Source organism: Haliotis rubra, unplaced genomic scaffold (genome assembly GCF_003918875.1).
Source record: "Haliotis rubra isolate DU_JTF1 unplaced genomic scaffold, ASM391887v1 Scf18, whole genome shotgun sequence".
Taxonomy (NCBI): domain Eukaryota; kingdom Metazoa; phylum Mollusca; class Gastropoda; order Lepetellida; family Haliotidae; genus Haliotis; species Haliotis rubra.
In genome coordinates, this window is record NW_025765780.1 from 2,738,411 (window position 1) to 2,766,372 (window position 27,962).

The 27,962-nt window shown below is 39.2% G+C and overlaps 2 protein-coding genes across 4 annotated transcripts in view; one reads left to right on the forward strand and one right to left on the reverse strand.

Moving 5' to 3' along the window:
* Positions 1-3,482: 3,482 nt before the first annotated feature.
* Positions 3,483-18,026, reverse strand: LOC124273376. Of its 2 annotated transcripts, none has more exons than XM_046708627.1 (4): positions 17,912-18,026; positions 8,649-9,175; positions 6,154-6,270; positions 3,483-4,795 (listed from the first exon to the last, which is right to left on the reverse strand). In XM_046708627.1, exons 2-4 carry the CDS (start codon positions 9,075-9,077, stop codon positions 4,271-4,273), a joined length of 1,071 nt encoding a protein of 356 aa, XP_046564583.1. In that variant the 5' UTR covers positions 9,078-9,175; positions 17,912-18,026; the 3' UTR covers positions 3,483-4,270. The 2 variants fall into 2 exon arrangements, with proteins under 2 accessions (XP_046564583.1, XP_046564582.1); XM_046708626.1 differs by having other exon boundaries at positions 17,827-18,026.
* A 384-nt stretch (positions 18,027-18,410) lies between these two features.
* The window catches only part of LOC124273377 (cyclin N-terminal domain-containing protein 1-like), a 45,128-nt gene continuing 35,576 nt past the window's right edge, over positions 18,411-27,962 (forward strand). The window contains exons 1-7 of one of the 2 annotated variants that reach the window (XM_046708628.1): positions 18,411-18,453; positions 18,965-19,038; positions 20,338-20,475; positions 21,690-21,793; positions 23,351-23,516; positions 25,201-25,363; positions 27,187-27,331. In XM_046708628.1, coding sequence (XP_046564584.1) covers positions 19,021-19,038; positions 20,338-20,475; positions 21,690-21,793; positions 23,351-23,516; positions 25,201-25,363; positions 27,187-27,331 — 734 coding nt within the window. In that variant the 5' untranslated portion in view covers positions 18,411-18,453; positions 18,965-19,020. Of the gene's footprint in view, positions 18,454-18,964; positions 19,039-20,337; positions 20,476-21,689; positions 21,794-23,350; positions 23,517-25,200; positions 25,364-27,186; positions 27,332-27,962 lie in introns of those variants that run through there. The other variant, XM_046708629.1, reaches the window with a different exon arrangement.

A 27,962-nucleotide genomic window follows, 5' to 3' on the forward strand; every position in this document is an offset into this window, starting at 1 on the left:
ATACTCACTCATCATGATGACAACACAAGAAAATGCATTAGGATTTAACAATTTTTATTCCACGCAGGAGAAGTTGATGATAATGACAGCAGTCTTATTGACACAGAAGTGTTTGAATGTTGACAACAGATGAGTCTGTACATATACAATGTGATTCTAGTATAAAACACTTCAGGTGTGTCAGTTTTCAAGGCGCAAAACACAAACCTGGTGTCCTCATAAAAATATACTTAAGATTGGGAAGGAAGCCTTTCATCGATAGTGATCAGATACATTAAAGGTAAGAATGCATCAATAAACTAAAGAGATTTTGACACTGTGTTCTGTGGTGATTCCCTATTGTAACAACTGGCCAAACACAAGTACACCAAAACCTTTCATCCATCCTGCAAAATGTTTTCCATGGCATTGTAGGTAGTTTGTTTTGAATTAAGATGCCTACATTCTTATGTTTACAGCAGTGACCTCAAGATTCACTTCAATAATGAGTTGTGGACCTATTTATTAGAAAAATGACTATCCTAGTCAAAAACAAAAGCAAAACTACAAAACCTGGGGAAAAAATTATTTAGAAGTAACCAGAATTAAGTGCTGAAATATTCATGTTTGTTTGAAGAATTTACAAAACGTGACTACAGTATTTGGATTTTTCCCACTGGTCAGGTCAGTGGTTCCCTTAAAACAGTGAGTTCTGACAATATGACAATATGTTACCGTGGCGATACTTCCCAAGTGTTTATAACAAGGAATCTGACACAATATTCCTGTCACTTTGATGTTTGAATTTCAAACTTTGAATGCACAATATATAGACAATTATCAGTTTGATACATACATATGAACAACATAAGACAATATTAACGGTTTGATTATCATTTACATATCAAAACTTGTGTGTACAAAATTTTGACTGGATATCTAGATATGTTTAGTATCATAATAAAAGGGTAAAAAAAGTAAACCATTTGATTGCATAAACAAAATATACTGGTAAAACCTTAAAATACACACAAAAACATGTTATTGCAAATATACAACCTCCTTATTCAGTGTTTCACACCTCCATTCTGTAGAGAGCTAGACCCAGGACCAATTCGTTACCATAGCTACGTTACTTCCAAAAACACATCTTAGTCTGTTATCACTAACACAGCCAAGACATTCTTGCGTCTAAGGTTGAAATCAACGAGCAATCCCAAATGCTTCTTCTAAATATAAGGTTAACATTCAAAATGGCACCCTGATATGAAAGAGTTCTCAATGTTTTAGCAAGTCTAAAGATATTCTTTATGCAGTTTTAGATAGAAAAGGTTATCCTGTATATGGACAGACTACAGATGTGCTTATGGGACACAATGTTTCCAGTTGCACTACGATACACCTTGTATCATTGAAGATTGATGCTCATGATGTGAATCACTGGATCACTGGATTGTTTAGTCCACAGTGAATGACTTGTGTGTGTGCATGTGTGTTTTGTGTGCCTGCATGCATGATCGTATGCATACAGAGAAACATTAAAGGAAATATATACCTAAAACATATATGACACCCTTCCTGTTTTATTTATGGAGTGATACAGAGGTGCCAACCCTAATTTGGGCCAAAACTGATTAAATTAGGGGCCAAAATTAGTATTAACTTTTCCAAAGGGTTTTCGAAGAGCTTGTTATTAAAGTGTACTCACCTAAATAAGCTATATGTGGATGCTTAATACTGAATAAAATGTGGTATTGTGTATAGTATGTATGCTATTTGATAATTTAATTTAATGTATTTTTTTGTTTAAATTTGTATATATTTACGGCTATCGTCGCATATGTTGTGTTGTTTTTTCGTAACAAATATGATAAAATGATATGGGTTGGCATCTCTGAGTGATATAGCAAAGTAATCCAGCTGGTAACAGTCACTTATCTAATTAACTCTCCACTGTAGCAAGCAGTCTTCACTGACTCAAAGAATGTAACATTCACACCAGTTCCAACATCATGTCCACATGATCCACTCTGTGTGAAATAGCCATGGCTCGTAAAATTAAATCGGGCCAGTAAATCTCCAGTCACTGGCTCGACTGGCACTGAATTTTCATGGGGTCATTTTGTATTTGTAAACTATTTCTCACACTCCCTTCTTCTGACCAATTACCAGCCTGCTGCAACTAACCCCTACAACCAACTTCACGCTGTATTATTGAAACGGTATGAGGACATCCTGGATTATCCACTGTCATATTTCAGCATTATTACTAACCTCTTAGTTCCACAGGAGATATTGCTTGTGTGAGATCAAACGATATCTCCTAGGCTAGGAGATATCGTTTTGACAGTAGATTTTGTACAACGCCCTGACAATGTTATGACGTCATGAACTTGATGACGTCACAATGCCCTGACATCGCTGCACTGCAAGTCTAATGGCAGTACTGGGTTCAGAGATGTACATTTTTCATTGAAAACTAATGAAGAGTGATTTTGGATGATAAATAGAATCTCACCCTCGTGTCTTCTGATATCAAATATATCAACACTCGTTGATAAAAGTTCAAATATCCTCGGCAAGCCTCGGATATTTGTAACTTTATCAACTCGTGTTGATATAATTGTATCAGAAGACACTTGGGTGAGATTCTCTATGTATTACACACTAATACAAAAGGGCTGGCGTATGTACTGCCGGAACTACTTTCACTAACAAATACTGAAATATTGATCAATGTTCAATGACATCGGGTGGTGAACAGAAGAGAACAGTGAGAGAAGCTACTGCACACAGTGAACCCCAGCGGTGCAGTTGCTTGGCTGACATCACAGTGCAATGTTTCACCAGTGTATCACAACAATACCTCAGTGTCTTGCAATGTCTTTGGAAACAATTTGGTACTGGTCTCTAAAGGCAGTTGTGTATTAAATTATTACATGTCAATATTTAATGTGCCCCAAGTTGTAGAACTGAGTCAAACTGTTGCATTATGCTGTGGAATGTGTCCATGTCTTCTTATTTACAAACAGAGAAATATTGTATTCATAAGCCTGACCTGGTTTATCGAGAAACCTGTTTATTCACGACTGGCAATTAACCACCACACTTGATGATGTTTTAATCACCCCTTGCTGGTTCGCACCCATTCAAGATGGTTCCACTGTGATTGAATTAATTTGGGTCAAGCGCTTCACCACAGAGCACACCCGTTGCAAACAAGAGACAGTAGGCTGTCTCGCGTACATGTTTCGTCTCTGACTGATTATGTGGGAAATCTAATAGCTACATCAAACAGGGCTGAAAAGGCTTTAAACAGCTTGTAATAAATAAAATATAATAACTCACGCCCATTTCTAACCAATTGTATAAATCATGAATAGTTCCGATATATGATTCACTTTCGTTTGTCAGTTGCCAGAACTAATCACTCATTTCATAAATTGGAATTACAAGAGAGCGAAGTTAGCCTTCTGTGTTTCTAGTGAGACAATTACCTTTCATTTTCTACCATACCTTTGACCTCAATTCAAAAACAATGTATTAAACCCAAATTCAACATGATACAATATGTTATCATTTAATTTTAAAAATGTAGACGTATGTTTGGATTACTGTAAAGTAATTATTTTGATGTGCTGTCTGTTTTGATCTCCTAATTCTTCAAATCTCGAGAGGAAACTGACCCAACATGAATAACATTTTTGACACAACAAAGAATATCTTTCGTCAAAATGTCACATTTAGGTTCACCAAGGTGAGTCAGGTGATCAACTGAATCTTTCTGCTTATGAATACATGGTTGTATGATTAAGATGAATACATGGTTGTATGATTAAGATGAATACATGGTTGTATGATTAAGATGAATACATGGTTGTATGATTAAGATGAATACATGGTTGTATGATTATGGATATATGCATATCAGGTAGAAATAAAGAAAAATAACATCTGGAGACGACAATGTAATGATGGGAAATCGAAGTCTCTTCTCTGAAGAAGCCTCTTTACTTTGATCAGTTTGGCCTAGAAGCAGGACAGGCTTGATTTGAACTCATAATGAAACTGTTATCACAGACCACACCAAAACAGCCCTAAAACAATAATGAATATTTCATCCTTCCATGAAAGCAAATAGTATAGAAACTTAGAGAAAGAGCAAGTTGTCATGTGCATCTGTAGTTCATGGCGACAGTCCAACGATTATGTTCAATAAAACACTTCCCACAATGTGCTCTATTTATAGGAACATCTTCTCAGTTCATGCTGAACTCACCTCGATATACAATCAACTGGCCGACCTCAGCTTAAACTGTGGTGTTGTATAATTCATTCCGTCTTTACTTACAGCTCCGAAGATCTTCTCCGATGATGAATACTTCGACACTTCGAAATCAAACAAAAGTCCTAAAATAACATTAAGGGCTGACATGTCATAATGGTGGCAGCCTGAATACTTAAATAAGGGTCTTCTGAGATAGTTACACCCTACATTCTGAGCACCTGTAGGACTAATACACTCTTCCAACAATGCACACTTTACCCAAGGAAGCATAAGTTTCCTGTGGATTGTCTCTGTGTTGTATATTACAAGATGACTTGATTCTACGGCTCGGTGGAAATAAAATTCATCAGGTTTTGTTTTAAAGAACTGAAACATTTTAGGGTGAGTTAAAGATGATGTTGGGTCTTGTATTGTCCATGCAGCTATCCCCGAGGCTTGTGCCAAGGCAAGACTTTCATTGATCTTGCTGTTGGTGAAATACAGGGATGTGTCGACCCACATGACTGCTCCGTACTCAGTCAGCAGTTCCTGCAGATGAATGTACAAGTAAATAAAGACTCATTGGAAAATAAGTGGGATTGTGTGCAGCAGTCTGATTGGTTAAAATATTGTTGATTGAAACAGGACACTACAATTATGATATACAGGTTCTGAATTGTAGATCACACCTTTTTCACAGCTAAATATGCATCTCAGTCTTAATTGTATCTTGTAACAGCCCCAAAATGCAGAATAGTCCACAATGATAACTTCCAGAAACACAACCTTCTTTGGTCAGTGGTGAAGAACCATTCTGGATCAGTTTCAAACATAGCTACATCATTACAAGATAGTGGTGGTCCGATTAATTGAAATAATCGAAGATTGGTCGCAGAGACTAAACGACCAAGCAATCGATCATGTTTTCTCATAATCGAACACAAACAATTCTGGAACACTTGTTTTCATTAACCGTATGTTTCACTAGGTGTATTTTGTCTGTTACATTTCATAAGCACTACAAACTCGTTCCAAGTCAGGATTGAATTTATCTTAAAGACACCAAGAAATGTATGTTCCTAACATACTAGTCATCCTTAAAAGATGTGAAATTTTGCCCCAAACCCCCCCAAAGAACTACATGTTTTTTTCCTTATTTTTTGTGCATTAACAAATTTCATAAATGACGCTAACCAATTATTTTCAATGATTGATCGGTTGTAATGAACCAATCATCAATTATGAGATTTTAACCAATTCCCCACACTTTTACAAGACACGGTGTGCCTGGGGCACTTTTGATCAAATGTCAGAAGATTTATAACTCAACAAACTGATACTCTCCTCATTGCCAAAGTTCCTGGTATAATGAAATGTGTTCCCTGATCATGCTGATGGGGAATTCATTTTGGATGATTAGGAATGTAGGCAAGCATGGTTGGATGATTAGGAGTGTAGGCAAGTGAGTGAGTGAGTGAGTTAATATTTAACGTCACATCGGCCATATCGTACCTATGTGTAGGCAAGCATGTTTGGATGATTAGGAGTGTAGGCAAGCACTTTTGCATGAGTAGGAATGTATGCAAGCATGTTTGGATGATTAGGAGTGTAGGCAAGCACTTTTGCATGATTAGGAATGTAGGCAAGCACATTTGCATGATTAGGAATGTAGGCCAGCATTTTTGCATGACTAATATCATTGACCAAGTTTTGCATGATTGGAGATGAACACGTTTAGCTTACAATGTCAACCGAAAATCTGAATCCAAATCAAGCCTGTAATAACACCCAAACTGACCAACTGTGAAAGTGCTTGTAAGAAGTGAAAGAGTTGGCCCACACCCCTACTGAGCAACTGTGAAACTGCTTGTAAGACATGTGCGAGTACTGGCCAATGGGTAACTCACCTGAATACAAATAGGCCGGTAGCTCTGAGTATCCAGGTACTGTACATGAGAGGGATACTTCTCGTAGTTCAAAATGTTGATTCTACAGTTCCATGTGCTGTTACAGTGTTTTCTTAACTGAAATGGCAAACATCCTGAATATTAGCATCCTGTTTAGTTTGGATGACAAACAATGGCATCTACTGGTATCATGACAGCCATTTTGATTCCTATGAAGATCCGGTTTAGAATTGGTCTTCAGCAACCCATGCTTGTTCTATCGGGTTCGATTGGTCAGACTCTCTGACTTGATTGACGCATGTCTTTACATCCCAGCTTTGTAAATTAATCATCCTGTTGATCACTGAACTGTCTGGTCCAGATTTGATTATTTACAGACCACTGCAATGTAGCTACAATATTGCTGAGTGCAGCATTAAACAACGAACACAAAAACAAAAACAAGTGGACTGGACCACTGTATGTGCCATTATCATTTGTGGATTCTACATGACTAGATATACTACTCACACTTTGTTAAGGATCACAAAAATTCGCAACTTTACTTAAACGCAGATTCATAATTTGAAATTGTATCCATTTAAAACTGGATAAATAATTTTATGGTAACACATCTGTAGGAAAACAGCCACTTTAAGCTAACCATATGCACTTGATACATGAGTAACCATAAAAATTGTTTTCATGACATCAATCAACCATTTTGTAAATCATGGAACGAGTCATAAGTACACAACACCTGTCAAGAGCAGGTATGGGATCCACAAGATGCAATGACATACTGAAACCTAGGATCCATGCTTACAATAGGCTTAGATATGTGACCCCACACCATAGTTTTCTGTTGAATCAATGATTTGATCCTTAGCAAATTGTGAATAGTATATATGAAAACCTGATTTGCTTAGCATCTCAATTATAAGCTGATGTATACTAGGCAGCAATAGAAATGTAAGTTTGGAATTTTCCTTCGCAGAAACGGATAACTGTAAACTCATTTAATGTTTTGATTGTATATTTTTGACATCTCCAACTTTACCTGAGCAAAGACATTCTTTCCCAAACTCAGAATGGAACCCAGGAAATGGTCTCAAAACGCAACCTGATTTCGGAGATGGTACGGTGTTCTCCATGTGTTTCATGCAACTCATGCTGCACGTGCTGTTCACAAGGACCAGCCCTATAAAATGCACCCCCAAACCTGGTTGAAACATTCACATTACAACGTCAGCAGGATGCCGCGACTCATGGCAGCTCAGAGGAACCAGGCGCTCGGAAGACTTGAAGCTGGCCACACTGCACAAGCCGTTGCCAATCACTTCCAGGTCAATGTTAGGATCATCTACAGGCTGCAGCAATGTTTCCGGGCCACCAACACCACAAATGATCGCCCCCGTACTGGCAGACCAAGGGAGACCACAAGACGACAAGACCGCCATGTTGTGCAACAACATGTACAGAATCCCTTCATGCAGGCATCCGAAACAGAACGCCAGACAGTGGGAACACATGGAAGACCAATCAGTACTGATACAGTATGCCGACGTCTTAACAGCGGGAACCTCCATTGCCGTCGACCTTACCGTGGACCTATCCTCACCATTGTCATCGGCGTAAACGTCTACAGTTTGCCCTGCAACACCAAAACTGGTGATACAGGCAATGGAGAACTGTTCTGTTCACAGATGAGAGTCGGTACTGCGTATCAACTGCAGACGGCAGAACAAGAATATGGCGACGACGTGGCCAGCGTTACTCAGACCAATGTGTTATGGAAACAGACTCATGGGGAGGTGCAAGCATCATGGTATGGGGTGGAACAGGCCTGAACCTGAGAGTGGATCCTATGGTGTTCCAGAACGCTGGTTTAGGGAAGGGAGGCTGCATTACAGCAGTGCGCTACATCGACCAAGCTCTCAGACCCGACGTCATACCACATTTCGCTTGTCACCGGAACAACATTTTCCAGCATGATAACGCCCCGGGCCCATATTGCCAGAGCTACATGGGACTTCCTTCAGCAGATGGTGTCAACATTATGCAGTGGCCAGCCCTTAGTCCTGATTTAAACCCAATTGAACATCTTTGGGATGAAATTCAGAGGAGACTGAATAATGTCATACCAAGGCCGAACACAGCCGATTTATTGCGCCAGGCCTTTCTCAGAGTGTGGTTCCAGGTGCCAATGGCCTTCATCAATTGATTGGTGCACTCCATGCATAGACGCTGTGCTGCAGTTATTGCCGCTCATGGTGGTCACACTAGATACTGAAGTCAAGAGTCTGAATGGACTGCAAACATTCACGTAATGTCCTGAAATTGTGCTGAGTTATTCATTGATGTGTCAAGATATTGTACACAAAAAATGTTTTTGATCCGCTTATTATGTCCATTGCTGTAATGATTTGATTACAGTGCCTATCAAATTTTGAACTCTTACTGACGTTTTTTTTGCTGCTGAGTATATTTGGATATTAATCTAAAGTCCTTCTCACCATGGTTTTCTCTGTCTTGGAAACTCCGAGATCCACAAGAACGAGACGTCTGGTCTCCATGTACTTCCTGACAGAGTTTATAAAGTTCACAGTCTTCTCCAGCTTGCCCGGCTCAACACTAGTAGCTATGACCGGCAGAGCCTTCTGGCCAGACCCTTTGTGTCCAATCAGCACTGTGTCGTCCGAAAATCCAAGCGCGTTCAGATACACTGGGTCGACGCTTAGTTCTTGGGTAGACTTCTTCTGCATGTTGGAGGGCAGATTCTTTATATTGTTGATTTGTTTGTGTGTTTTGGTGACAATAACACGAAAGCTGGTTGAAGGGTAGTTGAAGAGCCATAATGATAAGCTGGTAGCTCCTATGAACACTACGATGATATAAAAGTTTTTGGTTTTCATTTGGTCTAGCATAGAATGCTGAACCTTCATAGGATAAATATCAATTGGGTCTTGTTAAAGAGACATGCTCATCAGTGTCAGCCACTGTGCTGTAGATCCGGTCAAAGACATCAATATCTCAAAGGTATCTGAAACAGTTCAAATTTCTCATAAAATATTGATGAGTATGCATATGTAGATGAGAAAACAGTATTAAAATCGTGCATGGTCAGCCAACAAATGCAAGGAGGTGGAAGTACTGCAAAATTAGAGCTTCAGTCTGCAGGGTGATCATCCCCAACAATATTGATGCTGTCATGTTATCGACCACTGATTTACCACAGCATGGCAGGACTGCAGCATTAAACATGCATCAGGTCTGGTTCTGTGCCACCCAAAGTGTCTGCTATAGGTACCTGTTGCATCTTCCTTTGGCTTCTGATACAATGCAAGTATCCTTTAACTTCAAGTTCATGCTTTTGATCATGAGAATGAGTGACCCCCTCTCAGGTAGTCACTTGTACGCATAACGGGGGACCTTCTCACGTACATGTTACATCCTCTACTGCTGATGCTATAGAATTCCCCCAAATCATCCTACTGCAGTCAGAGCAATAACAAATGATCCTTCATAATGACATCTAAATGATACTGAGGATAACCAACAAACCTACGCCCTGCAGTATCAGGGTGCACATGAAGGCAACACTTTTTATTTTCCATCGTTTTACCAATATCTGATTTTCAGACAAATGTCATTTAATCATCATGATCATAGTGAGGAGCATGATACTGATAATCCCGTCCTATTAAAATGTAGATCATGGGATTTCCTAGAAAAGATACATCTCCAGTACCAACTTGATGTGACCAAGATTCTTCAAGTATTTCAATCAGTGATTTCTAATAGCCTGTTAAAATGTAATTTTTAGAGTAAAATTGATATTTTATACTTATCCTGACTCATGCTCTTTTGCTTGTCTCTTCTTCTTGCTAACATAGTGGAACACTTGTATCTCCTTATTTGAAGCTCCTTCAAAATAAAATCACTAATTGGTACTCACCACGAAGTTGCTCCCTTTGTCCCCTGGCGGGAAAAAGGTGTCGCCACCCTCTGGCCATGTGCTCCACTCTCTCCTGATTTAGCTTAGCCCAACACTTGAATTTACAGGGAAATCCAAAGTGTTATGTGGGGAGGATGGGAGGGAGCAACCTCATGAGTCAGGATAAGTATAAAATATCAATTTTACTCTAAAATTACATATTTTCCCTTATCCTGACTCATGCTCTTTTGCTTGTAGCATCCTAATGGAACGGAGGTGGGTAACAGAATACTTTGGATTTATAATTAGTGATTTTGTATAGATATACTGTAATATCCCCTACGGGAACTTCATGAAGTCTTAGATTTAGGATGTTTCCTGTATAAAGAAACCATAGGTTATATAAAGCCATTAAAGGGGAATTACATTATGAATATATTGAACAATACATATAAATTATATATATATATATATAGGTGACTCTGATAGAGGCACTGAAATTGACTATATCCAAGTATATGCTTAAGGTAGAATACTTAAGCTGAACATATATACATAGCCCTAAAACTCCTTAGAGTTATAAGCTAGATGAGTATGTATAAAATACATATTAATCTTGTGAGGCTAATATTTTAACGCCTACGAGGGACTGTCAGTTGCTGAGCGAGGACCAGTGGTCCGAATGGTGGAATGCCAGAGACATCTTCTGTAGTGATGTCTCTTAGGTAGTGATTAGCAAATACCATGTTAGATTTCCAATAGCATCCTTCCATAATCGTGGTTCAAGGAACAGTTACCGTAGGGCGAGGGTAGAGGCCAGTGCCCTGATCTCATGTGGATTTGATGCTGTTGGTGGGTCCAAGCCTGCTGCCTTGTAGGCACGGAGAATGACAGTCCTTATCCAAATAGATATTGTAGGTCCGTGACACTTCTGTTTGATTCAGAGGCTTATAATGGGATGAATAAACGCTTGAGAAATCTTCTCCTTGTTTTGGATCGTCAGAAATAAACTTTGAGCTCTTACCGGACACAGTGATAGGTCTTGTGTATCTTGTGATCCGAGAATAGAGGATAGCCGGGATGTGGAATAATCTGTCTGGTTGACCTGGCAGTTGATTCTTTGCAATGAAATCCCATCTTAATCCGAGGTGCGCTGTGTTATGATTGTCATCAAACTGTATCCTCTCGTAATCCAGAGCTGAATTTCAGACATTCTTGCTGCTGTGGCTAGCTTATAGCAGAAACAATGTTTTCTGTGAGAGAAATTCAAAGTTTGTCGATTCCAAGGGTTCATAGACCTCACTCGTGAGGTGTTGTAACACTACATTCAGATCCCAAGCTGGGGCGTGGAACTTCCGCTTTGGTCCTCCAATCGAAAGCTCGTAGTAAGGCCAGTAACTCTGGAGATCTTGTCAATTTGACACCCGCTCTCATGGTGATTACAGAGCTAAGCGCAAGATATGTTGATATCGCTTGAACCTTTTAAATGTTTGTTTTGGCGTAGGTAACACAAATAGTCTGCCACTTGAGGTTGTGAAGCCTCTCTTGCTGTAAACCCTTTCTTTGTTGCATAATTTTCGAAACTGTGCCACTTGTCGCCGCATTACAAGTTACGAGTTGAGTAACGTAAGGCAAGCGTGACTGCTTTTGCCGCCCTGGCAGAATATCCTCTCTTGTTTAAACACATTTGTATACAGTCCATACGCAGTTGGAACATTGCTGGGTTTCCGTGCACTTGTTTGGTGTGAGGATGAATTAACAGGTTTGCGCCATTGGGTAGCTCCAGTGTTGGTTGACCGATTTCTTGAATTAGTATGGGAAACCACGCTCTGGCCGGCCAGTAGGGCGACTGCAAGTGAGTTGTAGGCTCTGTGTTTGTCTGATTTTCTGTAATACTTGAGGTATTATTGCTGAGGCCTTCCCATGATAGACTTAGAGCGTCCGTTGCCCAAGCTTGGGGGTCTGGGACTGGTGACACGAATGTCGGTAGCTGATTGTTGAATCGCGTGGCGAATAGGTCTATTAGCGGCGCTCGTCTGTTGTATCTTGAGCCAACGGTCTTCTGGTACCATAATACAGTTGCGATTTGTGATGAATCGAATACCTAGGAACTGTAGGTCTTACTTGCGATGGTACTAGGTCCGACTTGCGTAAGTTTACTAACCAACCTAGTTGTGTTAGTAGCTTTATGATGTAATTTAACTGTAGTTTGAGACGCAGTGGATCTTGATCTACTTGTATCCCGTCGTCGAGGTAAAACGCACTGCGTAGCCCTTGACGATGTAGAAATTTGATAATCGGTTTCGTTATCCTCGTGAATAGCCAGGGGGCTGATGATATTCCGAATGGGAGTACTTTCCACTGGTAATGTAGCCCTTCTAGAGTAAATCGTAGGTATTTCCTGGAATCGGGATGAATGGGGATGTGCAAGTAGGCATCCTGTAGATCTATGCTGCCCATGTAGTCCATAGGACTAAATCATCTGGCGTAACTGAGGTAAATGTATCATGCTTGAACTTCGTGGTTTGGCGTAGATAGTTCTTGTTGAAAAAGCTCATGTTGTAGATGAGTCTGTATTTCTCCGTGGAGTTTTTCTTGGGAACTAGGAAAACTGGGGAGTAGAAACCTGGTTCGACGTTTGCTTGATCTATTACTTCTATGGCCTGTTTGGATAGGAGTGATGAGACAGCCTCTTTTATCTTTGGTAGTTGTTGCGCTTGTAAATCGAACTTGGGGGGTTTGATTGTCAGCGGAGGCTTGTCCTGTAGAGGGATACGAAATCCGTGTTGAATAATGTTGGAGACGTAAGGATCTTGCAGTATTCCCCAGTTTTCCCAGTGTAGTTGGAGGCGTCCACCCACTTGAGCTGGTTGTACTGGAACGGCTGGGGGTGGAAGACTCCAGTCGTTCCGAACCTGTGTTTCAGCGTCTATAATTGCGGGAACCTCTGGGTGTCCTGCCTCTTCCTGATCCTCCTCTATAGTTGCCATATGGGCTTAATTTAAAAGAATCTTTACCTCTAGAGCTGGCTATCTTCCTGTCTCTTGCTCTTTGTAGGCCCGTGAACTTAGATCTGCCTGAGTATCTTTGTGAAGTCTGACGAATGACGCTGGCTAGTGTGTCCATCGATCTAATCATAAGGACTTCCCTGGAATCCTTAGAGACTTCCTTTGGCGACCTTTGTCGATTTCTCCGTCAAAGATGGATGTTGTCGACCACGGGCTGTATAAAGTGGGCTGTAAAGTTCTCCCCAATTACAGGAGGCGAGGAGGCCTTGACGACGAGCTAAGGTCAGTGCTGCTGAAACAGATGTAAGATGATCCGCTAAAACTGCTGATCTTTCTTTGCATAAGTAAGGCAGAATAAATCATTCTATCATCTTCCGTCCGTGGAATCCCGAATCTAGTAATAAGAGTCTCATTGATCGGCCCTAGATCTATTTAACCCAAAGAACATACGCCTCGCCATGGTTTCTATATGAGCCAACTTATGCATCATCCATCTTGTAAATCTTGTTCTTTACATCGCTGATGATCTTATAGTTCTCATCGATGTCCTGGGCCTTGTAGAAGGAGTCCATGTTATGCGTGGAGAACTTCTTGGCTTGAAAGTTGGGTAGATGTGGTATCTGAACTTTCGTAGCTTTCTGGAAAGCTGCATCTAGATTCTGTGGTACTGCCGCAATCGGGTCGATCGGGGTAGAGTGATTGCATCTGGATCATCTTCCTTCATCAAATACGCCTGAGCTGTATTGCCACTTTTAGATGGTGATGTGAGATCTAGGTTATTGACCATCCAATACCGTGATCTCTGCATCAGAAAATATGATTCCTCCATCATCCTCAAAACCATCATCATTAATAAATTGTAGATGCTCTTCGACTGCGCGTAGCTGTCTGAATATCTGATGAGGTTTGTGGCGATCTAGTTGACTTGTGCGCCGCTCTATGTGGAGATCTGATGGGTGATCGACCTGGTGATGAACGGAGTGGAGATCGCCTATGGGATGATCTTCGAGACTTGTGAGGTGAATGTTGATAGCTTCGCGGGGCTCTTCGGCAGTCCCTCGATGTTCTTCTAGACGATGAAGATCTGAATCATATGTCTTTCGCGAATGCCTTCGCGAAGCTTCATTTGCGTCCGGTCCGGGGGATCGATGATATGACCTTCGCGAAGGCTTCCGTGATGTCTGATGGTCTGAGTCCATATCTAGAGATGAAATCGAAGATGGTGATGATCTCTCCCGCCTTCGCGAAGGCCTTCGCGAAGGCTGTACATCTAGGTCCTTCGTCAAGGTGGTGCGGACTTCCTTCGCGAAGGTGACATCGCCTTGGCTGCTACGCTGACGGGGTGTGCCTCTGGGGTGCTGTTCACGCTTGGAGCCTTCGCTGGTTGGTCCTCCATGACTTCTGCTATCATGCTTGCGCAGTTTGTAGTGGTCCTCCATGATGTTCATAGTAGAGGTGTAGAGGCATCAGGCTGCATGGAGATCTCTGCAGAAGTCACAGTCGCTGACACCGGTCGCTTCTTCTGCCGTAAGTCGGGGATGATTATCGGCTGATCATCGTAGAGGCCCAACTCTGCTGCTGGAACGATCTCGGCTGAGAAAGTTCTTGCTGTCTTCGTAGATTTCCCTTTGGAAGTCTGCGCTGCCCTGGGTGTCCTCAATCTGCGTTGAGACGACGATGAGGCCCTCTTAGACTTAGTCTGCAATGACGGGATGTCTGGGGAGGCCGGTCGCTTTTCTCGAGGTAACGGACTCGCCCCACGTCTCCTCTGCCGCAGGGGTCTCTAGCAGAACACCAGACGGGAGAGGGTCGATCGCTAGCAGCTGACTGGAAGGAATATCTGACTCTCTGCCATGTTTTGCCCTTGTTTGGCGCGGATCTATCTGCAGCACGCCTTAAGACGCAAAGATGATATTTATTAAATGCAGAATGAGATAAATTAATGCAGTAACTGCAACGTGAATTAAACGCACACGGCGTAGAACAACTAGGGCATATTACATGTGGATCGGAGGCAGAAAAACGTAATCTACAAATCGTACAGATTTTCATGAACGTAAAGCTAGCTGAACAATCACGAATACACGTGAATAAACAGTAGAAATACGATAATTAATCAATACAAATAGTAAAGGATACTAGCTATACCTCTATAGTAACCTATGAGAGGTAAAAACTAAGAGATTATCAAAGGATATGTGTGTAAGGAGACACAAGGCGCTCTCACATCCTGCTCACTGGGCGAAGGAGAGAGTGCAGCACATGGCCAGAGGGTGGCGACACCTTTTCCCGCCAGGGGAGACAAAGGGGAGCAACTCGTGGTGAGTACCAATTAGTGATTTTATTTTGAAGGGAGCTTCAAATAAGGAGATACAAGTGTTCCACTATGTTCGCAAGAAGAAGAAGACAAGCAAAAGAGCATGAGTCAGGATAAGGAAAAATTTACATTATCAGACAATAAAGGTGTAGTTTTTTGATGACGTAACAATTGAATGACAATATCCCGTCACTGCACCATTCTAGTGTGGCCCCTCGTAATCAAAACCATTTTACATTACGTCACAATGTAAGTGACGTCACGATGCCTGTCAGTTGTCATCGCCTCGTACGGCCTCCTACAGTAAACTACTCCGTTGCATCCTGTTTCTTGGGTTGCAGTTGCTTCACGCAGCTAACATCACTGGTGGAAACATTACGTTTATGTTTTATGACGGTTAAAATGTGTCAATTCGACTCTCAAGTTTTCAGCGACATGGTAACGTTCGCAATGTTTACATTCCTACAATGCAATCGTTGAATGTCGCTTGACTACTCAGCTTCATCTGGATGTACTGATCTAAACTTCCGTTGGTAGTAGAAATGCGACGTTCATATTGCCCCATATGGTTTACGCTAATGACAGATGTAATTAAAATAATTCAGAGAAGATATTTAATCCAAACGTAAACAGTCATCAAACTGTTATCATTTGTTTTTTTCTGGTAACGTTCGTCTTAACGTAGGGGGGCAGGCACATCAATAGAACAGCGCGCCAGTTAGCCCTGTGCGAGGATTCTTAATTTAGGTCACCGACACCATCGCTTGTTTTCTGCCTTAAATTAATCGTAATTATCCTTAGAAAGTATTAAATTTGGCATCTTAGAAAGAAATACAGTTAAGCTTACCACCATGAATAGTGTAATAAAGCACACTTTTGCCCTGAACTATTATAACGTTAAAGCACTCGGACGCAAGCGTCCTCGTACTTTAACTATAATAGTTCAGGGAGAAAGTGTGTTTTATTACACTATACATGGTGGTAGAGCGAACTGTATTTCTTAAAAACAAGAGTTTTTCAGAGGAGAGAAAAATGGTGACAGACTGTTTCCCTCTTTGTAAGTTGGTGCATCACCAAAAGTAACCATGGTAACAAGAAAGCCAATATGATCCAAACAGCTAATTTGTTCAATGAGGGTAGCCTTTCATACCATAATTAAATAAGTATTCTTTTTGTTTAGTAAGTAAGAATAAATATAGTGCATTATCACATATCTTGATACAGCTCTGTATGCATCCTATTGAATACCACAGACCCCTCTCCAATAGTAGATTCAAAACACATTATGCTTATTGACCCAGACTGCAGTATGTTGTTAAATCGGATTCCTTATGATGTATGACATCATCAGCTGCCACTAGATGAGCAAGTGCATAATTTACAGTAGATCCTAAGCTAAAACCTATTCAGAAATCAGATGCTCATAAAAACTAAATATCTTTCCTTTTTACACAAAATCCATCACCTGTAATTTTTACATCTGAGCTGTCAAATTCAGCCTGTCAACAATGAGATCATGTGAAGCAAAGCAAAATAATAGTTCTTTTCCTGCAAAACTGATTGAAATGTTTTAATCCTACAAACATTCACATTATAAGAAGTTTTAACCAGTTCAAACTTTAAGTTACTTTATTGTTTTAATGCTAACCTACAAAAATTGTAAAGGACTGTGCAACATTTTGTTTATTACACACATGCTAATTGATAAAAATCCTGCTGAGTCACATGTATTATCATGAATACTTAAGGCTTTTCCTATTAGGATATAGCTCAATTATATTGTTGAGGACACCACCTGCTGATATGAATACAAATTTTTATGGTTTATTCATTCATCCTTCAAAATCAAAATATTGTCTTAATTGTTTGAATACATTGAATAGAAGGATATATAATTTCCAAATTAAACAGTCATATTTGTTTACGAACATTAGAACAAGAAAACACGTTTGTCTTCTCTCTTATATGGACTCTCATAAGGACAGGTCTGACTTGTGAACATTGGACCAAATTATATTTTACAGTTTACACTGTAAGTCATTTGTACAGTGTTGGGGTCACTGACCTGAAAAGGCCAACGAGAACAATCACTGTCCATGTCTCACCACACCTATCATGAACACAAATATACACGTTTTAAGTTCAAAAATTCAAATACAAGTTATTTTTGGGACCACTGACTTTGGTTTTTACTTACTGAAATCATCAACATTTTACAACAGTGAAAATATTATTTCTTACTTCATCTGCCTATATCGAGTTGAAAGGACAAGAGTGACAGTGTACCTATAAAGTCGTTTTCTTCAATTCGGTGAGGACCTTGATTGGGATTTTAAGTATATAGTACTGGATTACCATGATTACTGGTACAAAATGACACCTAGCGTTTTACATGTGCCATAATGTGGTGGAAATCATATGTCATTACTTACCTGTACGGGTTCCATGTTTCCCGTTCACTGTACATGAGAGATCGGTGCTGTTCTGCTATTATGAATGCATTCGAAACAGAAATACCTTTGTAACGATTTCTAGATGTATAGTGGTCATTAAAGAATCTCAGATACACAATCTTCTAGCATCAAAGTGATCTCCTCAACGAAAAATGAAAAATAATAGTAAATGGCAATGCGCATGTCCAGGCAATTTCCGCATCCGGTTTTAGGGAGCAGCCCGTGTAAGCAAAATAATTTGTTTTAAAATCAGTTTATGTGTTCCTCACAATGAGGTAAAGTGGTTTAAAAGGGACATTAGTTATTTTATAGCCACATTTAATGTAACATGAGATTTTAAGAATTCTTATATTAATCTTAAGGCAGTCTTCAGTTACAAATAATGACCCGCCACTGAGACAGGTGCTTGTCGTCTGCTTTTGACAGTTGCGGTGTAGGTCTGTGACGATATATGTATTTATATCTAACTAGTAATCGTATTCATTGTTAGATATTATTACGCATGATAAACACTTTTGTCCTGAATACTCTGAACATGCTAACTATCTATATTTCTGTTTTACAGTTGCGAAATTACACAAGTTCAGAGGGCCTTGCAAACAGCTGGTGAAGCAGCTCATCTTTTGTTTTATGGAGAATGTGCAAAATACATCTACACTTTCTTACTAAGAATATATAAATAGAGATTAAACTTAAGATTAAATTATTTTTTTAATCGACTTTTCCAGTCTAGTCTTGCAGTATTTTATTTGACTTTCAGCCAAATCAGTCTAACTGCTTAACTTACCTGTACTGCAGTAGAGAGAAAAGTTTATTTAGAAAGTCTGTGTATTTCTTAATATAATAATAAAGATTGCATAGAAGATATGGTCACATATTCTTTGAGCAAATAATTGTTTTAAGAGTCCAGGACTTGTATAATATAGGTTACATGTGGATCCCATCATCACTCAAAGACTGTGCAGTTATCTTTGCTGAATTTTATAGATCTACATGTCAAAATTAATGTTCAGAAGAACCTCAAGGACACAAATGATACTTTATTTCTGATACTGGTATTCTTTGAAAAGAAATGTTTTATCTCAGACTGATTTATTTATCAAGTTTTCTGTTACAGAACATTTGGAAAATTATCACCTTGAAATGCCATTTGGATGAAGCCCGTACAAAAACATGGCATGCAAACCACAGGTAGTGAAGGTCCTGATGAGGATGAGAAGTGTCAATACAGTGTATATTTCTCCAACAGATGCCTTAGTATTTACATTTTTAATTTGCCCAGGAGTATGTAGCCATTCCCATTGCAGATATTAGTCCACAAGTCCAAAACCAGTATTAGAAACTTGTCAGTTATTGTAATTATGTTTGATGCTGATAAGTCCTTTAATTGTTGTTTTCATGTTAAGTGAGGTCAAACATGCCAAATAAGGACAAAAATAGAAAGTTTCTAATGAAAAATGTAAATGATGTTTTTATTTTAACCATCAGCTGAAGGCTGTTGTATTGTATTGTATTGTTATTGTTCAGGTAAAGTATTAATCCATCCCTTGTTTAATTGTTCCAACAGAAATGGATTGACATGTTTTATTGAAATATTAATAATTCTGTTGCTATTTCTTCTAGTTTAACAGTGTTACAGATTTACTTTAGTCTTATCAAAGACAAGCAAATACATACTTGTGGTAGAATATGGGATTTATTAAATAGAGCATGAATGTGAAGATCCGTACAAGTCATTCTGTACTTGGGCATGAGTAATGTTTTTATTTACAATGTACTTCTTTGCACAAAGACTTCTTTCAAATATTCAACATGATCTCTATATATAGTAATATGAAAGCACAGATTGGTAATAATACTGATAAACTGTTGGATTTATTATTTATCAATTTGGATATTAAACTCATGAATATTTGAACAGTCATTATAAATAAGACATATTACACATTATCTGGAGTTAATCCTGCTCTGTATACAAAAGCAAATGTCATACCTGATCTAAGGGTTGCACCCTAGGACATTTCCTATCAATGATGTGGTATACAGCCCTGAAGAAATAAATCTCTCTGCTAGAAACAGTTAGGCTAACATATATGCAATACTAGCATATCATTGTATGTCATGCCACCCGGAATACTGCATAATAGTATTACTTGTATGCAGTATACCTGTAATATGTTACTTGCAATTTTATAACTATATGATGGCAATTTGTAAACTATCAAATCCGGACCAAACAATCCAGTGATTGACATCCTGAGCATTGATCTATGCAAATGGGATACGATGATATGCATCCACCAAGTCGGTGAGTCTGGCCGCCCCATCCAGTTAGTTGCCTCCTACAACAATCATGGATTTCTGAAGACCAATTCTGACCTGGATCTTCATGTGCATGTTTAGTGGTAGCATAGGACATTCTGTGAAGTTAAGAATGTTTTCCCATTTCATATGGAACTGAAATAATAGAAAATATAAGAACTGTTTCAGAATGATCTTGGAATATTTGGAACCCCCCAGGAGCCCTTCTTCAACCACAAGGAAAGTGGTGTCACACCAGAACTCCTGGGACAATGGCTTCTTGATCTTAGTGCCATTAACTCAGACAGACTCAAGGGCAGCACAAAGGTATTTGTGAAATACAAATCTACTCTGTAGTATATTATGGAAGGGCTTTGCTCTGTACCGAACTCTCTCCCCATTGACCTGAAACACTCTGAATCTCTGGACTTGTTTAAGTCAAATCTCAAAACTTGCCTCTTTGTTCAATATCATCATCAATAGCCTTTCTTAATTATTACGTATCATGAATATTGGGTTACGAATACGAATAATTATTCACGAATACAATATTGTAGTTAAGTGATTGATGCACAATATGGAACGCCCATGTTGACAGTTTTGATTTGTCACAGCAATAACCAGTGATCTCATGACATTCAAATTTGGTATGTAATAGTTATAGTTGACAGTACCATGTGCGGCCTTGGAAAGCTAACATGATGTGCGCTACTGCAAGGCTTTTACATATTCAATCCTTGGAAATCTCACTTTCCAAAAGTACACAAGGGTTCAAGTAAAACATGCTCCCTTATAAAAAATCGTAAATATTCGTTAATATTCGGTTCTGGTGACCACAAATAACGAATTGAATTCATGAAGGGCTACGGTTCGATTCACCGAATATGAGAGTGAATCGTTACAGCCTTAATATATATTATGTATGTATGTATTATAATGTAGCTCCAAGAGCATGCTTATGAGCATGGATATGTGCATATTATAAATATGCACTATTCAAACTATTATTACATGATCACAGTAAACACCCTCACTCTCAGATCATTACCCTGATTCTCACCATATGATCAAAACTCAGTGATGTTTATTGCTGACAAGATTGACATTTCTTTAAAAAGCATACATTACAAATGTTTTCATTACTTTAAATAATATACTGAAAGAAACAAATAAAGGATCACAGGAAAATGCAAGCTTTCCTTTATTATTTTCCAGTTTTCATCACCACAGCGCTATTCAAAGCTGCTGATGAAAAGTGGAAAATATTAAAGGAACGCTTGAATGTTCCTCTGATCCTTTATTTGTTTCTCTGAGTACATTTCTCATTGCCAGAATGGCTTAGTTCGTTTTTGGAAGTATTAACACACAAGCAGCTATCTCCGTAAATTACTAATTGTAATAATTGTGATTCTTTTTATTGTGATAATGCTGAGAGTTTGACTTGTTCCCCTACATTATATGACAAGAAGGATAACTCAAGTGGAAATATTATGATTTCTACCCATTTATTTATAAGTCAAGCATGCTGATGTTTGTTGCAGGATTGCTTTAAGAGTTTCAAACATGTTGATTTGATCTACAAGACATGTGACAGGTTGAAAATGTCAGCTCAAGTAAAGCTTTTAGCAGTGGAAATATTCAACAGGTGAGTTCTTACAGCAAAACAAATAATCAAAGGTGTGAAGTCCTGTTTTGCAAATAAAAGGGAACAGAGAATTCTGAAGTATCAAAGAAATAATTCTCAGTTTAGAAGCTTATACTATTTCTAAAATAAATTATTCATACTATTTAGAATAATTTCTCAAGTGCTGTATGTGTTTGGAAAGAGATTCATCTTCATACCAATGTTTATTTGTTATTAAAGTAAAATAAGGCAAACACTAGACAGGTGAACGGTGTCAGTTATACTATACTACAACCATACTGTGCTAATTTTGAAATACCTTTGAGGTTTGCAATTATGGCACTGAATCTAAGTATATATGTGTCCACAGTTATTACCTTTCTGAGAGAGCATAACACATCCTGTAAACTTTCACTTGCTTTGTCCTGGCTGTATTTATTTCTCCCCCGAAGGGTTGGGAGACAGATTGGTTTTGGTTGAGTTTCCGTCGGCGTGGGCATTCCCATTGTTTCCGGAACATAACTCTAAAACTACTTGGACAATCTTCACCAAATTTGGTATACTGCCTCTCTATATCATGTAAATGTGCCTAATGGGGATTTGAGGGTTTTTTCAATTTTATTTTTTTCTGTTTTCATGTCAATAATTTGGACTTTGCCTTTGTGAAGGGTAAAGTTCTGAAACTAATTGACCCATCTTCACCAAATTTGCTATACTACCCTCCATATCATGTAGATGTGCCTTTTGGGGGTTTGAGGTTGTTTTTTTTTAATTTTATTTTTTTCTGTTTTCATGGAAACAATTTGAACTTTTTCATTTTGAAGGATAAAGTTCGTTTCCGGAGCAAAATTCTGAAACTAATTGGCCCATCTTCACCAAATTTGCTATACTGCCTCTCCATATCATGTATCATATTTTGGGAGTTTGAACTTTTCTTTCAATTTTATTTTTTTCTGTTTCAATGGCAACAAGTTTGGACTTAGTCTTTTTGAAGGTAGAGATTTTGAAATTGAAGGAATCAACTCAATTGTTTGAGGTCTCAATGCTGAAATTGGGGGAAGGGGGAGACATCTGTTTTTACGAGTAAAAAAACTTTCTAGTTCAAAATAATGTAGAAAAATAGTTCATGCTCTTATCTCCAGAAAGCACAGGATCTGAATGTTCTTATACGCAACAGTTACCACTATTCGGCATATCACACACAGATAATTAATTCATTCCAGTCCTCCTTTAGTGACAGGTCATATATATTTTTGGTGACTGTGCATGCATGTGTGTTTGTGTAGTTTTTAGGGAATAAAAACAAAAAGCATCTAAGTTCAAATACCTTAAAATGTCTATTGATAAAAATCTTCTATGTTTGTGTTAGATTAGTTACAGCAGCCTTGTTTCTATTTCATACAGGAAATGAGAATCACTTGGAGCTCCTTGAAATATTCTAAAGTTTGAATGTAAAGCTTTTAAACTTGACTATGTGTGTAAGTCAAGCTCTACCATAGTCTGTTCAAAGTCAAACTTGCAGAATTCCTGCAGGTGACACCTGGAGAACTCCATGTTGTTAAATGTTTGTGTGACCAGATTCATGACGAGACACATTGAGGAGCTGTATAATCATGTCCTAACCTCAGACAGCCAGACCAAGAGGTCGGACTGGGACAAGATCTTACAGAGGATCATCAAGCAGCAGGCTCTGAGGATTACCTCTTGTTGTCAGATTGCAAGCAAACTCACATCACACCACAGGGTATTGTGTTTTGTGTGGTTAAAAGAATGAAATATTTTTGTTGATGCCTTAATATTAATAAGTAATTTGAAATGCACAATCTGCCATCCACTGATAACACCATTACCAGTGAATGAAATAAGGCCTGTCTGACCGCACGAGACGGGCTACATTTCTGACGGATGGTCTAAATTTACATTTAGCCAACCCGATGGTCTGGTAAAAATTTTAGATGATATGTTCCATACATCTGAGTAAATTCACAATATCTCAAAAACTATTTTTCAAATTGAGCGTTACGTTTAGACTTGCCAATTGCTGTTTGAACATTGAACAGTCGTATCGCAAGCTCAAAGCACTGCGTTGACTTATATAATCACTAAAGAAGAGACACCTGTCGATGCGCAGAGTAATTACATGTCTTGGGTTCATTAAATTTTTCGTTGTAACGAAAAATTAAGTTATTTTCTTTAGATTGTCTGGTCTGGTTAAATCCATTTTGGGCTGTTAACATTTTGAAGTTACCAGCCCGGATGTCTGGTTGGCTTTTTGGCTTATTTCATAAGCTGCCGTTACCCTGTTTTATGGATCAATGTGCACTTGGTTTTCTGTTCTGTTCAGTAGAGAGCTTACAACCCATGGTGGCCATAAGCTACATGAAGGTTACCAGACACAAAACCATCTCATACTACTGGATACCCATTCACAACAGATCATTTAAAAACCATGACCAATTCACAGAATAATAATTTGTTAAAACAGGTGCCAAGTTGCACCAACCAGACACTCATGGTTTCTTCTGAAATTATTGTTCACAGTTCAACTTGAGTGATCCTGTATCAGAACACTGTTATTGGCATCTTTTGAGTTAGAGTAAGCGATGCAGTCGATAATCATAGACTAAAATTAAAAAGATTAAAAGGCTGTGTAATATATTGTCATGTTACTACTAATTTGAATTGGTTTTCAGTAATTTTCTGAGCAGCAGCATTATGAATAATGCTTGTAGAACCATTACTTGGTGTAATACTTAAATATAATAACATCTCTTTATTACTTCATTTAGAAACTCTAATTTGTTTAAAATGATTGATAGCTGCAATTTACTTTGTAAAAAGATGTTTACCGCTTTGAAGTTCTCATTTTCATTTTAAAAAGTGCAAGAATTACTTGAATTAGCTTCTGGACTTCTGATTAAAAATTTATAATTGTCTGTATTTTTTGACAATATATGATTTATGGTATTTGAGGTGATATGAACTAATCTGGTGCTTGTCAAGCTTTGATTGCTTCGGATACACACAGATACAGATTACCTGTATTCAGTCGACACAAGAAATAATAGCGTACTTACCTGTGAAAGTACATTAACCTTGGAAGAAATGAGAACAAAAGTCTTTTTAAGATTTTGAAGAAACTTTCTTTGGCTCAAATACAGTTATTAATTATATATTGACTAGTGGTTATGTAACACCAGACTCAAGGGGGTCAGTGAAGTTTTTGTGTGGTCCAAGGTTTGCAAATCAGTCAAAAAACACACTGTTTTGTCCTAAAGACATGCAACTCAGTCTTGCCAATGTAATGTAGCCTGTGTATTAAACCTGCTTCCACAAGGTAAACAGATTGTTCTTTTCTGCTGTTTCTGTTAAGTAAAAGCTTATGTTTTGATTACATCAGGTATTAAACTACATCCCTTTTATTTCAGATAATATCAGTCAACAGAGCACGTAGATTCCTGTGTGAGCTTGGTCATAACTACACTGCAGGCAGTATTCTCCAGTCAGAACTACGCATTCTGAAAACTCTCGAATTCAAGCTTGCAGTTCTTTCACCTTTGCAGTATGTAGAGACTCTCCTGGAAATAATAGGTGCCTGATACACAGATGAAGTGAAACCCATTGACCAGGATAGCATCCCAGTAAAAGCACATTAACCAGGACAGATCCCAGTAAAACCCCATTAACCAATACAGATACCAGTGACTGTCCATTCACCAGGACAGAGCTGTGTGACACTACATTCACCAGGACAGATCCCAGTGACTCTCCATTGGCCAGGACAGATCCAAGTGACACCCCATTCACCAGGACAGATCCCAGTGACTCTCCATTGACCAGGACAGACCCAAGTGACGCTCCATTCACCAGGACAGATCCCAGTGACACTCCACACTACATTCACCAAAGACTCTCCATTGGCCAGGACAGACCAAAGTGACGCTCCATTGACAAGGACAGATCCCAGTGACTCTCCATTCACCAGGACAGATCTGTGTAACGCTCCATTGACCAGGACAGACCCAAGTGACACTCCATTGACCAGACCAGATCCGGTGACACTCCATTGACCAGGACAGATCCATGCGACACCACATTCAACAGGACTGATCCCAGTGACGCTCCATTCACCAGGACAGATCCATGTGACACCACATTCACCAGGACAGATCCGTGTGACACTACATTCACCAGGACAGATCCATGTGACACCACATTCACCAGGACAGACCCAAGTGACGCTCCATTCACCAGGACAGACCCAAGTGACACCCCATTGACCAGGACAGATCCCAGTGACTCTCCATTGACCAGTACAGATCCCAATGACTCTCCATTCACCAGGACAGATCCGTGTAACGCTCCATTGACCAGGACAGACCCAAGTGACACTCCATTGACCAGACCAGATCCGTGTTACTCTCCATTCACCAGGACAGATCAATGCGACACCACATTCAACAGGAAATATCCCAGTGACGCTCCATTCACCAGGACAGATCCATGTGACACCACATTCACCAGGACAGATCCGTGTGACACTACATTCACCAGGACAGATCCATGTGACACCACATTCACCAGGACAGACCCAAGTGACGCTCCATTCACCAGGACAGACCCAAGTGACACCCCATTGACCAGGACAGATCCCAGTGACTCTCCATTGACCAGTACAGATCCCAGTGACTCTCCATTCACCAGGACAGATCCCAGTGACTCTCCATTCACCAGGACATATCCCAGTGACTCTTCATTGCCCAGGACAGCTCACAGTGACTCTTCATTGCCCAGGACTGATCCCAGTGACTCTCCATTCACCAGGACATATCCCAGTGACTCTTCATTGCCCAGGACAGCTCACAGTGACTCTTCATTGCCCAGGACTGATCCCATTTACTCTCCATTCACCAGGACATATCCCAGTGACTCTTCATTGCCCAGGACAGCTCACAGTGACACTACATTCACCTGGGCAGATCCTAGTGACACCCCATTCACCAGGACAGCTCACAGTGACACTACATTCACCTGGGCAGATCCTAGTGACACCCCCATTGACCAGGACAGATCACAGTAAAACCAGCACAGTTTGAACATACATACTTTGAATATTTATATCAGTTAAAGCTAAACATCCCAAGATTTAGTATAAATGAAAAATTAGGGTAGTATTCAAGTTTTCTTTCTTGTTCTTTAATTATTATTATCTCATTTTTAGTAGGTTCATATTATTGTCATTATTAGGTGTAGAAATTGGCGCTAGTTCTCTAGTCCTTGACAAACTTCAAATAGGTAATAAAAGGAGTAGTAGAAACGTGCAGCTTATCAGGATTTAGCTATGTGTGTGTTGTCCTGGTAGTTCTGTCACTGCAGTACTTGACACTTATTGTTTATGAGTGTTTCCCTTTCAGGGCACAATGACAAAACAACTGATGTAAAGTTGTATCATTCAACTGCCATCAAACTTCTGTATCTGTTCAACTTAAAGAGGACAGAAATCTATGACAAGCTGTACAAAACTGCTTGCTCTGCAGAGACAACACAGCTACAAAACAGGTAAGATTAGATTAGACCCTCAAAAGTCATTGCTTATTACAAGGACTAGCAGGGATTTATAATGAAATATCTCATTGATTATTTTCATAATTAGATATGAGAACAACTTGCAAGGTGCAATGAAATTTTATGATTTTAAACTGAAAATACGTTTTGACACACACACACACACACACACTGTGTAAGGAGACATACAGCCTCAATGATAAGTTGTCACACAGCATTCATGACACTAGTTATGGTGGTAAAATATCCTGATCTGATTTTGAAGATTGTAATGCCAATATTCAGTCAGGTGAGCTACAGAGGCTTGTGGCTCTATGTTTCACAGTTCTTCACTGTACTTTTCCATGTAAAACAGCAGAAATAGGAAACTTCTTTATCTTAGTCATGCAAGTCAGAGTGAGGATCCACTAGTAGGATCAATAAGTTGAAGATAATCGAGCTCAAGATAGTTGGATGGTACATCCCAAATTAATGGTATTTATCCATTCTAGAATCAGGGGACAAATCAATATCTGTCACAGGATTTGCTTCAGTCAGACTTGAGGTAATGTGTTAACATTACAGGCTTTTGTAGTTGCCCTGTTTAGAGCATAATAAAGAAAATAATCCTTCCACATATGAATAA

Bases quoted from the DNA above. Each gene is read 5' to 3' on its own strand.
- LOC124273376 (XM_046708627.1), bottom strand. From the start codon at position 9,077: ATGAAGGTTCAGCATTCTATGCTAGACCAAATGAAAACCAAAAACTTT. The intron at 6,271-8,648 runs GTGAGAAGGACT...TTGCCATTTCAG, and splicing joins CCAAGACAGAGAAAACCATG to TTAAGAAAACACTGTAACAG. The intron at 4,796-6,153 runs GTGAGTTACCCA...ATTCATCTGCAG, and splicing joins ACCGGCCTATTTGTATTCAG to GAACTGCTGACTGAGTACGG.